We start from the raw sequence: 11,892 nt of genomic DNA, 5'->3' as shown, positions 1-11,892 counted from the left end.
GGAGAAGCAGCTTCTCATACGAGCTAATTTTACAGCTGTATTAAGTGGACGAAGGAGAAAATGAAGTCTGTTCTTGTTTTTCTACTGACGCTCACACTTGGTCGTAAGTTTATGTCCAATCTTCTCGTCTAATTCTGATCTTTTAAGGGTTAATATGTTTTATTTTTAGCACAGAGCATACATGATCTTTCTCTGTTGTTAAACACTGACATATATTTATTTTCTTCAGGATGCACCATCTATGAGAACTTTGAGACAAAGACTGTTGGTGTTGGAGATGATGTGACTCTGACATGTCCTCGTGATGCTTCTTGGTATTCAACACAATTATTCTGGTTCCGGCTCATTTCTGGAGATTTGCCTGAGGTTTTGGTAGGAACTAATGCCATTGATTCTGACCTTGTTGAAGAAACTCCTGGATTCACAGCAAAAAAAGAGCCTGGAACATTTGTGGTGATTATTAATGGAGTAAAACTCGGCGACACTGGACTTTACTTTTGTGTGAAACGAGAGAGTATTAAAATGACAGTTTTAAAAGGAACATTTCTGCAGATTAAAGGTAAATAAAATGCACTTCAACATCTTTAACACAATACTCAACACCATTTTTGACAGTAGTCAACCAAATGTCCCCTGAATAAGGAAAAAACATACAGCATACTTTCTAGGATGTTTTTCTCTTAATTCTAAACTGCAGCTACTTTGAATATTTTTAACAAATCAAGCGTATTTACCGTGTATTGAATTTATTCAGGACCAGAGCCCAGTATCACCGCAGTCGTTCAAGACATTTCACAGGATCCAGTCCACCCAGGAGACCTGATGACTCTGCAGTGTTCTGTTCTCTCTGAGTCTGAAAACAACACATGTCCAGGGAAACACAGAGTGTTCTGGTTCAGAGCCGGATCAGATGAAAATCATCCCAGTGTCATTTACACTCATGGAAACAGACCTGGTGGATGTGAGGAGAGTCCTGAGGCTCACTCTCCACAGAAATGTGTCTACAGCTTCTCAAAGACCATCAACTCCTCCGACTCCGGGACTTATTTCTGTGCTGTGGTCGCATGTGGAGAGATATTGTTTGGAAAAGGGACAAAGATTGACATCAAAGGTAACTGCACATATTTGGAGATGTGACAAAAGTAGATGTTGAAGGTCAAACGTTATTTATGCTAAGAATCTGCAGATTAAAGTGTGAAATTATGGTCTCATTGCAGATTGGTATGATCTTAACACATATATTTATCATAAAACACATCCTTTATAAAATATGACTCCGTTGTTGTATGTCTGCTTCAAGAGAATGAGACGAGCCACGGCCCGGTAAATGACCAGTTTGTACCAGGTGTGAGGAGTCTTACCTCCAGCTGAACATATCTCAAACTCAAGATATGATTATTGATTTTAGAAAGAAAACTCAAGTGAACGATGCCACTATTCAAAGGTCAGAATATTGAGTAAGTGCAATCTTATAAAAACCTTGGGACCATCATTGATTTGAATTTGAACTTAGAAGCTAACAGTTTGTAAAAAGTCTAAACAGTGTTTGTGTCTGTAGGAAACTGTCGTACTTTCATGAACCATAATGATGATGTTTTATCATGCTGTTATTGAATCAGTCTTGTCTTGTTCTTTGGTGTCATGGTTTCAGTCAAACCTGCACCTCAGTGCTCTGTACCTCCGTTCTGAGGTATGTGGGGTGAGTCTGATTGGTGAGTCTCAGCTCTTCCTGCCGTCCCTGAGACAGTCGCAGAGGATAGCTACCTCGATTATAAACGATGATTTTCGTCCTTTGCTCAGTGATTTTCAGCTTCTCCCCGGACGGAGGATTTTGGTCCCAACGTGCAGAACACAGCGGTACAAAAACAGCTTTGTTCCTGCTGCTATCACAGAAGTGAACAAGCTGTAGCCATATTTGGAAAAACATTTTTTTTTCATGTCAAAAACTTATTTTTACCCTGCCTGAAGAGATCATTTTTGTTTTTGATATTATTGGTTGAGACATCTCTCTCCCTTATGCTTCTTATTGTGAGAACATTGAGCACTTTTACAATTATTTGGGGGTTTTTATGATGTTTTAGTCAGTTTATATATAGTTCCCCTTTCTCTAATGTGTTGTTCATTGTTACATCTGTTCTGTAATCTGTGTGTTATCTTGCTGGCTGCAAACAAATCTACTTAAGGGTACAAATAAACGCACCTGAACCTGAACTGTAATCACATTATATTAATAATTAAATCATTCTTTTTTATTTTCATTCTTGTCTAGAACGAACAGCAAGTTTTGAATTGATCGGGCTGGTCATAGCGATACTCTGCTTGGTGATTTCTCTGATTGGAAATGTTTCTCTCATTTGCTTCCAAACTCCGAGAGAAGAAAGTGAACAATCTAAAGGTTAGTGACGATGACCCGTTCTAAAAACATTACACAATTTCATGTAACAACGTGTTCTCAGAAGGAGGAAGACACTTTTCTGCCGGGTTATAATCTTCCTAACAGCTGGGGTTGTTGGCTCAAGTAATTAGACGTACCCGTTCTCTTAGCAGCAAAACATCATCAAACCTTCTTCATCTTTCATTTTAACTCTGCATGTATTTTCTGTTTCATTATCCAGCTGCTGTCGTCCTGCAATTAAACAGCGAGAGGGTGAAAAATCAACAGGTAAATCATTTAAAGATGTTCATATTGTCGTTATGTTTTTGTCCGTTTAACAGCTCATGTCTATCTTTTCCCAGATTGATGAGGAGACTAAAGTTTACTCTGCTGTGGTCTTCACCATGAGGAAAGCTGACCGTGGTGCAGTGAAGGATGCAAAATTAGCGCAGAGGAAAAGGATGTGTGCTGCTGTGAAGGATTTTGGTTTGAATTAGTGAGTGAAAAGGTCCGTTTGGCTACATGTGATTTAGCTGGTTTTAGTTTGTTTAAAGCTTAAGAAAATGCTGATTACCTCCAAATATCTACACTTAGATAACTTAAGGAGGTGCTATGAATATTCTATCAGGCAGGTTGTGACTGTATTGGTATGTGTATGCAAATGATATTCTATAATTCATAATAAAATGTATTTGTCAAACCTCCTTGGATTAAAGGACTGTAACATTCAAGCTTCCCGGGTCTCCTGCGTTGTTCTTTCTGTAAGTCCACGAGCGCTTTGTTTATGAGGAAACATAACAACACATGTTTGGAGGATAAGAAAGTTTGTAAGAACAATACATGTTTCTAAATCTGCTTTACATTTTCAGGGTTGTGTCAAATGTCTCGTTATCGTTTGGAGGTAATCAATCATTCAGTCAATCAATCTTTATATCTTTTATACATCTTCCACTTTATTTTGACTTTGTCAGAAGGTTCCCAGGATATGGAAACACTTTATTATTGTCCCTCTTGCAAAGACTAAAACCCCTGCATTACTTAAAGTCTTTATATGTGATTTTTTGATCCAGCAGATGTCGCCCTTGAGCTCCAGCATGAAACCAAAACAACTTGCGCTGCATTGTTGTGTTAGCATGCTAATGCTAGTGATCTTTATTCTGCTCGTATCTTCACACTGCATGTAAATTTACCTGAAATGAGCGTGATCTAGAAACACAGTTAAGCAGTGAGTACAGTATGTTATTCTTCTTTTCTCTAGTCCCTCAATTAAACAACTTTTATACACGAGGGGAGGAGTCAGTCGGCCGTCCTGGCGATGTAAACAAACTGAAGATAGGACTCTGAAAACTCTGAAAACATCACAGACAGTGGGACTCGGGTGTTACACCCATTGTAGACAGTCATGACTCACAGAGTTATTTTCAGAGGATATACTTGATTTCTACATTGAAGTGTGAAAAATTGTATAAAAAGCCTTTAATAATTTAGACCGGTAGCCTTGACAACACTAGTGATGAAGTCTTTGGAAAAGCTCATCAGAAATGAGGTTTTATCGCAGGTGGAAACATCTATTGACCCCCTGCAGTTTGCATATAGGTCTGGCAGGGGGGTGGAAGATGCTGTTGTCTCTCTGTTAAATCTTTTGTATCGTCACCTTGATGGGATCAAAGCTCATGCTAGGCTTTTATTTATAGATTTCTCTTCTGCTTTTAATACCATACAGCCTCATCTTTTAGCAGAAAACCTCATTCACAATTTTAAGTTGGATCTTAATCTTGTAGGCTGGGTACTAGACTTTTTAACTGAGAGGTCTTAATGTGTGAGAGTAAACAGCTCTTTTCCAATCAGCTGTACTCCTCCATTGGTTCTCCTCAAGGATGTTGTCTCTCCCCTTTATTATTTATCTATATATGTGTACACAAATGACTGCTGTAGCAATCACATTAGGAAGCATGTAGTTAAATTTGCGGATGTGACATTCATTTTAAGTCTTCTTGAAGGGGAGGAGCATCACCATAGGCCTGTGGTTGATTAATTCACATCCTGGTGTGATGAGTGTTTCCTTCAGCTAAACCTACTGAAAACAAAGGACATGATTATTGATTTTAGGAAGACTCAATCTAGTCCTGTGCCAACCATATTAAAGGGTGCTGTTATAGAGATAGTGAACAGCTACAAATATCTGGGCACTGTGCTGGACAACAAACTGTCCTTTGAGCAACATGCTGTTGCTACCACAAAGAAGGTCCAACAGAGGTTGCATTTCCTAAGACAAATGCGCTCTTTTAATGTATCCTCTGAGATGATGACCCTCTTTTATAAACGTTTTATTGAATCGGTTTTAATGTTATGTATTATTGCCTGGTATGGTAATCTGGCTCTAGCCAATAAAAACAGACTTGGTAGCCTGGTTAAAGTGGCGAGCAAGATTGCAGGGTGGAGTCAAGTCCAGCTCAGCGACCTCTACAGCAGACAGGTGGTCAGAAAGGCGACTTCTCTCCTGCAGAGCCCAGATCACCATCTCTTTGCAGAGTTTAGTCTTCTACCCTCAGGCGGTACAGACTGCCTGTGGTGACGACTAAAAGGCATCGGGTCTCATTTGTACCTGCTGCTATTTGTCAGTTGAATTCCAATTCCTTGCTCATTGCACGCTGCATTTTATCATTTTTGATGCTGGAGCATCTCTGCTGGGCTTCATGTTTCATGTTTTATGTACTTATGCACTTGATGTTTGGATGATTTATTAGGGTTGTTTATGTATTTGTATGTCTCCAGCTGCAAACAAATTTCCCTGTGGGGACAATGAAGATACCTTTGACCTTTGACCTTTGACCTTATTTGTTCGGCTTGTTCATAATAAAATGTTGTCTACAAAAACAGCCGCTCTGCACTTTACTCTTTATTATATTTACAGAAACACAAAATTCTTCCATCAGGAGACAAACATTTAGCAAAGTAACAATGGGAAGATAAAAAAATGGCTTTTTACAGAGAGAACCCTGGATCAGAACCAGACTTATGTAGAACAGGCAGAAACCTGGATCAGAACCAGACTTCTGTAGAACAGACAGAAACCTGGAACAGAATCAGACTCATGATGTACAGGCAGAAACCTGGATCAGAACCAGACTCATGTTGAACAGACAGAAACCTGGATCAGAACCAGACTCATGTAGAACAGCCACCTGACTTTGTTTGGCTTGAAAGAACGGCATAACTAGGCATTACAACGTCCCAAAGTCAGACTGGCCTCTATGAATACTCATGTAAGCTGCTATGATTTTAAAAAGTCATAAATACAGAACACTGTAGTGTCATTCAACTTGCATGGCTGTATTCTCTACCTTCAAGGCAGAAAATACTTTATTTCATGTTGTACACATGTTTCTGAACATGAAATGATTACATGTGGGGTCCCCCAAGGGTCTATTCTTGGGCCTCTCCTTTTTCAAACTGAAGTAATTGTATTCGGTCCCAAACAGGAGGGATCAGAGTCAGCGCTCATTTATTATTAATTTCACATAGTACAAATCAAGCAAGGAATCTGGGTGTTGTTTTGGACTAAGATGTAAATGTAAACTTTGCAAGATTCAAAAGATTTTTATCAAAACAAGACACTGAAAAACTTAGGGTGGATTATAGTAACTGCGTCCGCAAAACATCTACGAGACAGCTACAGCTGGTCCAAAACGCTGCTGCCAGATTGCTCCAATCTGATAGGTGTGCTACAACATTTGAATCATTTATTTCAGGGCTTCTGTTTCTGTTCACTGTGGTGTTTGAAAAAACCATCACATCTGTTATTAGAGACAATTTTCCTGCTTGCCTTTGTTTTACTCGCAGATTTTTTGGTAGAAACAGAAAGACTATTTATTAAACTCATTTTTATCCATATCTTCTTTTTACCTCCTGTCTTTACCTCACCTTTCTATTGTTCGTGTGTACATGTATTTTCATATCTGCATGTGCACATGTTTTTATTCCATTCTTGTTTGTACATGTACTTGCACATTTGATCATGCACATGTCTAGTTTGTGTATATGGTTTATGCTTTCTGTAGAAATTGTGTATTTCTTAGACAACCATATTTTATGAAATGTTTGAAATGCTTCTTGTGCCTAAAGCAATTGAATTGCCTGGTGTCTGAAAGGTACAATAAGTACACTGGCCTTGCCCTGTCATTTAAGAAAATGAAAACATGACTATCACTGGCCTGAAACTGAAGGAGGGGTAGCGAGAAAAGCCCCTCTGTTTGAAGCCTGACCACAGCACTGCTCAAGTTTCCATGCATCATTTGTTTGTCACCCCTGACTTTGAATCTATGTCTGTTTGTCTCTGTTTACAAGCAAAGTTCAGTGCTCAAGGAAATAGTTGAGAGTTCTTCTGCAGCTTTGAGAACAGCTTTATTGTGTTTTTTCCTCCCTGTGTTAGTGGTCGGATACACGATGACCCTGGTAAACACCGCAAACCATGATGAACTTGTCTGAGTGTTATTTACTTCACATTTAATAACCCCTTTGACAGCTCACTTATTTCTAGGTTCAGTCTGAATAGGACTTGTAAGGAGGTTTTTTATAGTGATGAACTAGACTGCATTATGTTGCATCACAACAAGTTCTCGGGTTCATATCTATAATACATTTATTTTTGGTTTCCTCTCAGATTCACATGAATTCACAAACAGTTAAAGAAAAACACACTTTAGTCTCATGTGCACAAACCCTACCATCACAAATGACTGACTTTGGTCTGCAGCAAGAAAGACATATGATGAGTACTATGGTTGTGTCTTAACCTGGGAATAAAGTCTCTTCTTCCCTTGTGCTATGTATGCGGTCTGGAATTGTCATATCAAGCTATGGTTTTAAGCAGAAAGTCAACCTCAGACTTATGAGGAGGTTGAAAAGCCCTCTTCAGCGTGATCATCCAAAACGGCCGAGCTGCTGTTTCCTTGGATCCTGAGGCAGGAAGGAGCCACTGAGAAAGCACACAACTCACTAACTCTTTGCCAATGTTAGAGTCAAAAGCAAGGCTGTTTTAGCAGACTAAACCTAAGGGGAATCTAGTCCAGGGGCTCAAATGTAGCCAAAACTAAAGCATTTAAGACCACCACTAAATCCCACTGTGGAGCAAGGCTGCATAACACTGTAAGACACTGTGATGGAAGCAGGCCGGAGCCCTAAATAGTGCGCACAACCTAACGAGATGTGCCCAAACAGCGGCCAGGCCCAGAGACGCTGGCCTATAATTGGATAGCTCTTGACCACGCCCCCCCCTGCCTGAGAATGGGCATTCACTCTCATGGGGATTTATCAGGACCGGCATGACTCGGAATGCGGTCAGGGAGCCGAGGCACAACAGGATCCTTCCTCACCGGCCAGAGCATGAGAGACTCGTCGGCCATCTCTTCCAGGGGGACAGACTCCCAGGCCACTAGACCCGTAAGGCATCTGCGGGTTGCAGCAAACCGAGAATATCCGGCAGCTCCCAGAGAAGACCACACACCAGCAGCCAGGAGTGGGAGTCCGCAGCGGGAAGAACCTGGGTGTTCCACGGCAAGGTCCATGTCAAGTCCCCCTTCCAGCTCCCCCTGCAGGGAGAGGGGAAATGCTGGATCAACAGACTCCTCTACGGGTTCCAGCATGTCCAGCGCCTGCTCAACCAAGTATACCACCACCGAAGCAAAGCTGCTTCTTGAATGGGAATTGTGCGAGTAGCACGGGTACGTAGGGTGTAATGAGGGCCGGACTGACGTGCTCTGGAGGATGGACTCAAACTGAGAATCCCGGTCATTGGACATGATGTACCCAGTCCGGCAGTTGGGGCAGACACGGATAGAGTACATCCTGCTCATTTATCTGACATTGTCATTCTGTTTGACTCCTTAGTGGCACTCAAGTGCAGAAGAAAAGAGGAAACAGATCACATGGTCTCAGCCGCTTATATACCTCAGGGGAGACCCGGGGCCCTCCTCGTGGATGGGCTTGGACAGGTTGATGTTCGCTGCTGAAGCCTGATTGGCACATTGGTGGGACTGGTCTGCCAGACGGGCTGTCAGCAGGTCCCTGGATGAGGGGGGAGCAGAACGTTGCCCCGCCACCATGGTGGTGACTCTCACTCCTAAAAAGGCTGTCAGACTGGGTTACAGCGGAGGAAAAAGAGGAAACACCGTGGTCTGTGAACCTTTGAACTTGAGGCACAAGTGGACTGGAGTCCTCAAGGATTTGGGGTCTGCTGCTTCTCCGCCCTGGTGTGGAATGAGGGCAGGGAACAACGGGATCCTCCCTGACTGCAAAACTCGCAGGCCATCTCATCCAGGGGGGCGGACTCCCACACCAATGGCACTGCAAGACCTCTGCGGGCCCCAGCAGACCAGATAATATCCAGCAGCTCCCAGTAGACTGGTCACCAGCAGTGGGGATTGTTTGACTCATCAGTGCACACTCAAGCGCTAAGAAAAAGACGAAAGAGATCACACAGTCTCAGCTACTTATATACCTTAGGGGAGGGACCACTCGCAAGACATATGACTCCACACACTCACAGAACACTCCAAAAAGGATGTTAAACCACACACAGAGAGGGGGGTGCTGCTGCATGTAAGGGACTAATGTGTATCCACATCCAGACCCAAATATGGTCACTTCTGGTTCGAAAGAGCCATAATCGTATTTGCCAAAATGGGAAAGTTGATACTTTCACAAACCACTGGTTGAGTGTGAAAAAATACTGAAGAAAACTGTAGTTAGTGTGTTTCCGCTCAGCAGCAGGTACAGAAACCCACCATGAAAACTTGAAACAGAAGCTTGCTGTTGCTATTGTTTCCTGTGCTTTAGCTTGAAAGATGGTCAAAAAAGATTTCCACTGTGGTTGTAAAGTAATACCCTCATGATGAGGGGCCAATCAGATTGCTCTGTGATTGTTCCCTCCTACTTTATATGGTTCTATGAAGGAGAAGCAGCTTCTCATACGAGCTAATTTTACAGCTGTATTAAGTGGACGAAGGAGAAAATGAAGTCTGTTCTTGTTTTTCTACTGACGCTCACACTTGGTCGTAAGTTTATGTCCAATCTTCTCGTCTAATTCTGATCTTTTAAGGGTTAATATGTTTTATTTTTAGTACAGAGCATACATGATCTTTCTCTGTTGTTAAACACTGACATATATTTATTTTCTTCAGGATGCACCATCTATGAGAACTTTGAGACAAAGACTGTTGGTGTTGGAGATGATGTGACTCTGACATGTCCTCGTGATGCTTCTTGGTCTTCAACACAATTATTCTGGTTCCGGCTCATTTCTGGAGATTTGCCTGAGGTTTTGGGAGGAACATTTAGCTTTGAATATGACGACATTCACAAAACTCCTCGAATCACAGCAAAACAAAAACCTGGATTGTTTGTCATGATTATCGATAAAGCAAAAGTCGGCGACACTGGACTTTACTTTTGTGTGAAACAAGAGAGGATTAATATGACAGTTTTAAAAGGAACATTTCTGCAGATTAAAGGTAAATAAAAATCCTTTACTCACCTAAAAGCATACATCCTCGTATCCTCCATAAAAGCATACATTCCAAATTGAGAATATTTTCAACAAATCAAGCGTATTTACCGTGTATTGAATTTATTCAGGACCAGAGCCCAGTATCACCGCAGTCGTTCAAGACATTTCAAAGAATCCAGTCCACCCAGGAGACCTGATGACTCTGCAGTGTTCTGTTCTCTCTGAGTCTGAAAACAACACATGTCCAGGGAAACACAGAGTGTTCTGGTTCAGAGCCGGATCAGATGAAAATCATCCCAGTGTCATTTACACTCATGGAAACAGACCTGGTGGATGTGAGGAGAGTCCTGAGGCTCACTCTACACAGAAATGTGTCTACAGCTTCTCAAAGACCATCAACTCCTCCGACCCCGGGACTTATTTCTGTGCTGTGGCTGCATGTGGAGAGATATTGTTTGGAAAAGGGACAAAGATTGACATCAAAGGTAACTGCAGAGCATTCGATATGAATCATTTTTTAACATTCAATTCAAACAGTTGAATCCACCTGGAAGATTTTAGTGTAACATCTTAACACAATATGTTTTAATATGTTTTCAGGAGCCGACAATCGGACGGCCGTAATAGCTCTGTTTCTGTTATCAGCTGCTTTGGCTATAAGCTTGATTATTATAGCTTTCCTGATTCATATCATCAAGACTAAATCATGTGAGTCCAGCAAAGGTAACAGAACATTATCTCCAATAAATAAAAAAAAGTATTGAGCAAATATTAACTTTATATCTTTGTGTAAATTAAACACTTACATCTTTGTTTTTAATTGATATCACAGCTGCTGAAGATCTGCAAACACATCCTGCAGCAGATCGACGACGGCAGCAGGTGAGATACTTCAGAAAAGATTCAACGAGAATCATTTGTTGGAATATTGTTTTCCTTTTTATAAGTTTATAGAAATATCTGCAGGCTCATCCTATTTTTTCTCAGGTAGCTGACATTATCATATAATGACCTGATGTTGTATGAATAACCTTACTGTCCCCTGATGAGTTAGCAACGCATGCTAACATTATTTGTCAGAACTACTTCGGCAGACTTTGACTGATTCACAGCGAGAAAGTTGTCCACCCGTTAACCGTTGGTCGTTTATGCGGCCGTTTATACCGTTGGTCGTTTATAGCGCTCATGCAAACTTTCTCGCAGGTCAAAAGTTTCGCCCTCATGTTGCTGTTGAAACTAAATTCATGATACATACTCTGCACAGCTTTATCAATAGCATACTGACTTCGAACTATTTTTTGTTGTTTTCTCAGAGCGCTGAGGACTCATTGGTTTATTCTGCACCGACTTTTTCTAAGAGGAGAACAGATAAAAGAGAGAAGAGAAAAGTCAAAGCAGCAACAGAAGAGACGATCTACACCGGGGTCAGAACTCCTCCCACTGGCTAAAAAGATGTGCTCATTTAAGACGTATTGAATATTTGATATGTATATTTTTAAAGACTGTGGGAAATGTAAAATCTTACAGCAATGTGACCATAAGAAGAGAATAACCTTTGTAATGTTTTTAATGTGTATGATTTGACATGTTTTGACTCATCTGTGTTCAATCATTGTTAGATTGGTTTTATCACCAAAGGTAGAGTATTAGCAAGATAAACAATATTTGCAGTCGTGCACTAAAACTGGACGGCAGCTGGAGTGCTGACTGTGTGTCGGGTAATGTTCAGTAACACAAGGTGCACTGTAGTGGGGACAAACAGTGGAGCAGCTTACCTCTGCTTGATAGTGGAGTGGTCTCTGAAGCGGTTGCAGGAACACTTGTGAGGGAGAGAAGCTGGTCCACTGTTTCTCTTTTTTTCTGCGTCGTTTTAAAGATGTTAACTTTTACTTATTTTTGTGTTGATTCAAAGGCAAAGATGATTGTATTAAAGGAAAGATGTGTTTGAGGATTTATGTTGCATTTCTTATTTTAAAGCTTTTTTGTTTTTAATAAACTCTGTATGACGCGA

The 11,892-nt window shown here is 41.1% G+C and overlaps 2 protein-coding genes across 2 annotated transcripts; both read left to right on the top strand.

Moving 5' to 3' along the window:
- LOC132981598 (uncharacterized) lies at positions 1-3,109 on the top strand. The gene is made up of 6 exons (XM_061047541.1): positions 1-103; positions 230-559; positions 755-1,111; positions 2,270-2,395; positions 2,616-2,662; positions 2,737-3,109. Exons 1-6 carry the CDS (start codon positions 61-63, stop codon positions 2,869-2,871), a joined length of 1,038 nt encoding a protein of 345 aa, XP_060903524.1. The 5' UTR covers positions 1-60; the 3' UTR covers positions 2,872-3,109.
- A 6,217-nt stretch (positions 3,110-9,326) lies between these two features.
- On the top strand, positions 9,327-11,892 carry LOC132981596 (uncharacterized). The gene is made up of 6 exons (XM_061047539.1): positions 9,327-9,429; positions 9,556-9,885; positions 10,010-10,366; positions 10,482-10,604; positions 10,714-10,763; positions 11,195-11,892. Exons 1-6 carry the CDS (start codon positions 9,387-9,389, stop codon positions 11,327-11,329), a joined length of 1,038 nt encoding a protein of 345 aa, XP_060903522.1. The 5' UTR covers positions 9,327-9,386; the 3' UTR covers positions 11,330-11,892.

Source organism: Labrus mixtus, chromosome 10, assembly GCF_963584025.1.
Source record: "Labrus mixtus chromosome 10, fLabMix1.1, whole genome shotgun sequence".
NCBI lineage: Eukaryota > Metazoa > Chordata > Actinopteri > Labriformes > Labridae > Labrus > Labrus mixtus.
This window is presented reverse-complemented; position numbering and strand designations above follow the sequence as displayed.

What these genes read in the sequence shown, in the direction of transcription:
- LOC132981598 (XM_061047541.1), top strand. Translation starts at nt 61, where the DNA reads ATGAAGTCTGTTCTTGTTTTTCTACTGACGCTCACACTTGGTC. An exon ending in ACTGACGCTCACACTTGGTC is followed by an intron (nt 104 to 229) that starts GTAAGTTTATGT and finishes TATTTTCTTCAG; the next exon opens with GATGCACCATCTATGAGAAC. An exon ending in AGAAAGTGAACAATCTAAAG is followed by an intron (nt 2,396 to 2,615) that starts GTTAGTGACGAT and finishes TTCATTATCCAG; the next exon opens with CTGCTGTCGTCCTGCAATTA.
- LOC132981596 (XM_061047539.1), top strand. Translation starts at nt 9,387, where the DNA reads ATGAAGTCTGTTCTTGTTTTTCTACTGACGCTCACACTTGGTC. An exon ending in GACAAAGATTGACATCAAAG is followed by an intron (nt 10,367 to 10,481) that starts GTAACTGCAGAG and finishes ATATGTTTTCAG; the next exon opens with GAGCCGACAATCGGACGGCC. An exon ending in ATCATGTGAGTCCAGCAAAG is followed by an intron (nt 10,605 to 10,713) that starts GTAACAGAACAT and finishes TTGATATCACAG; the next exon opens with CTGCTGAAGATCTGCAAACA.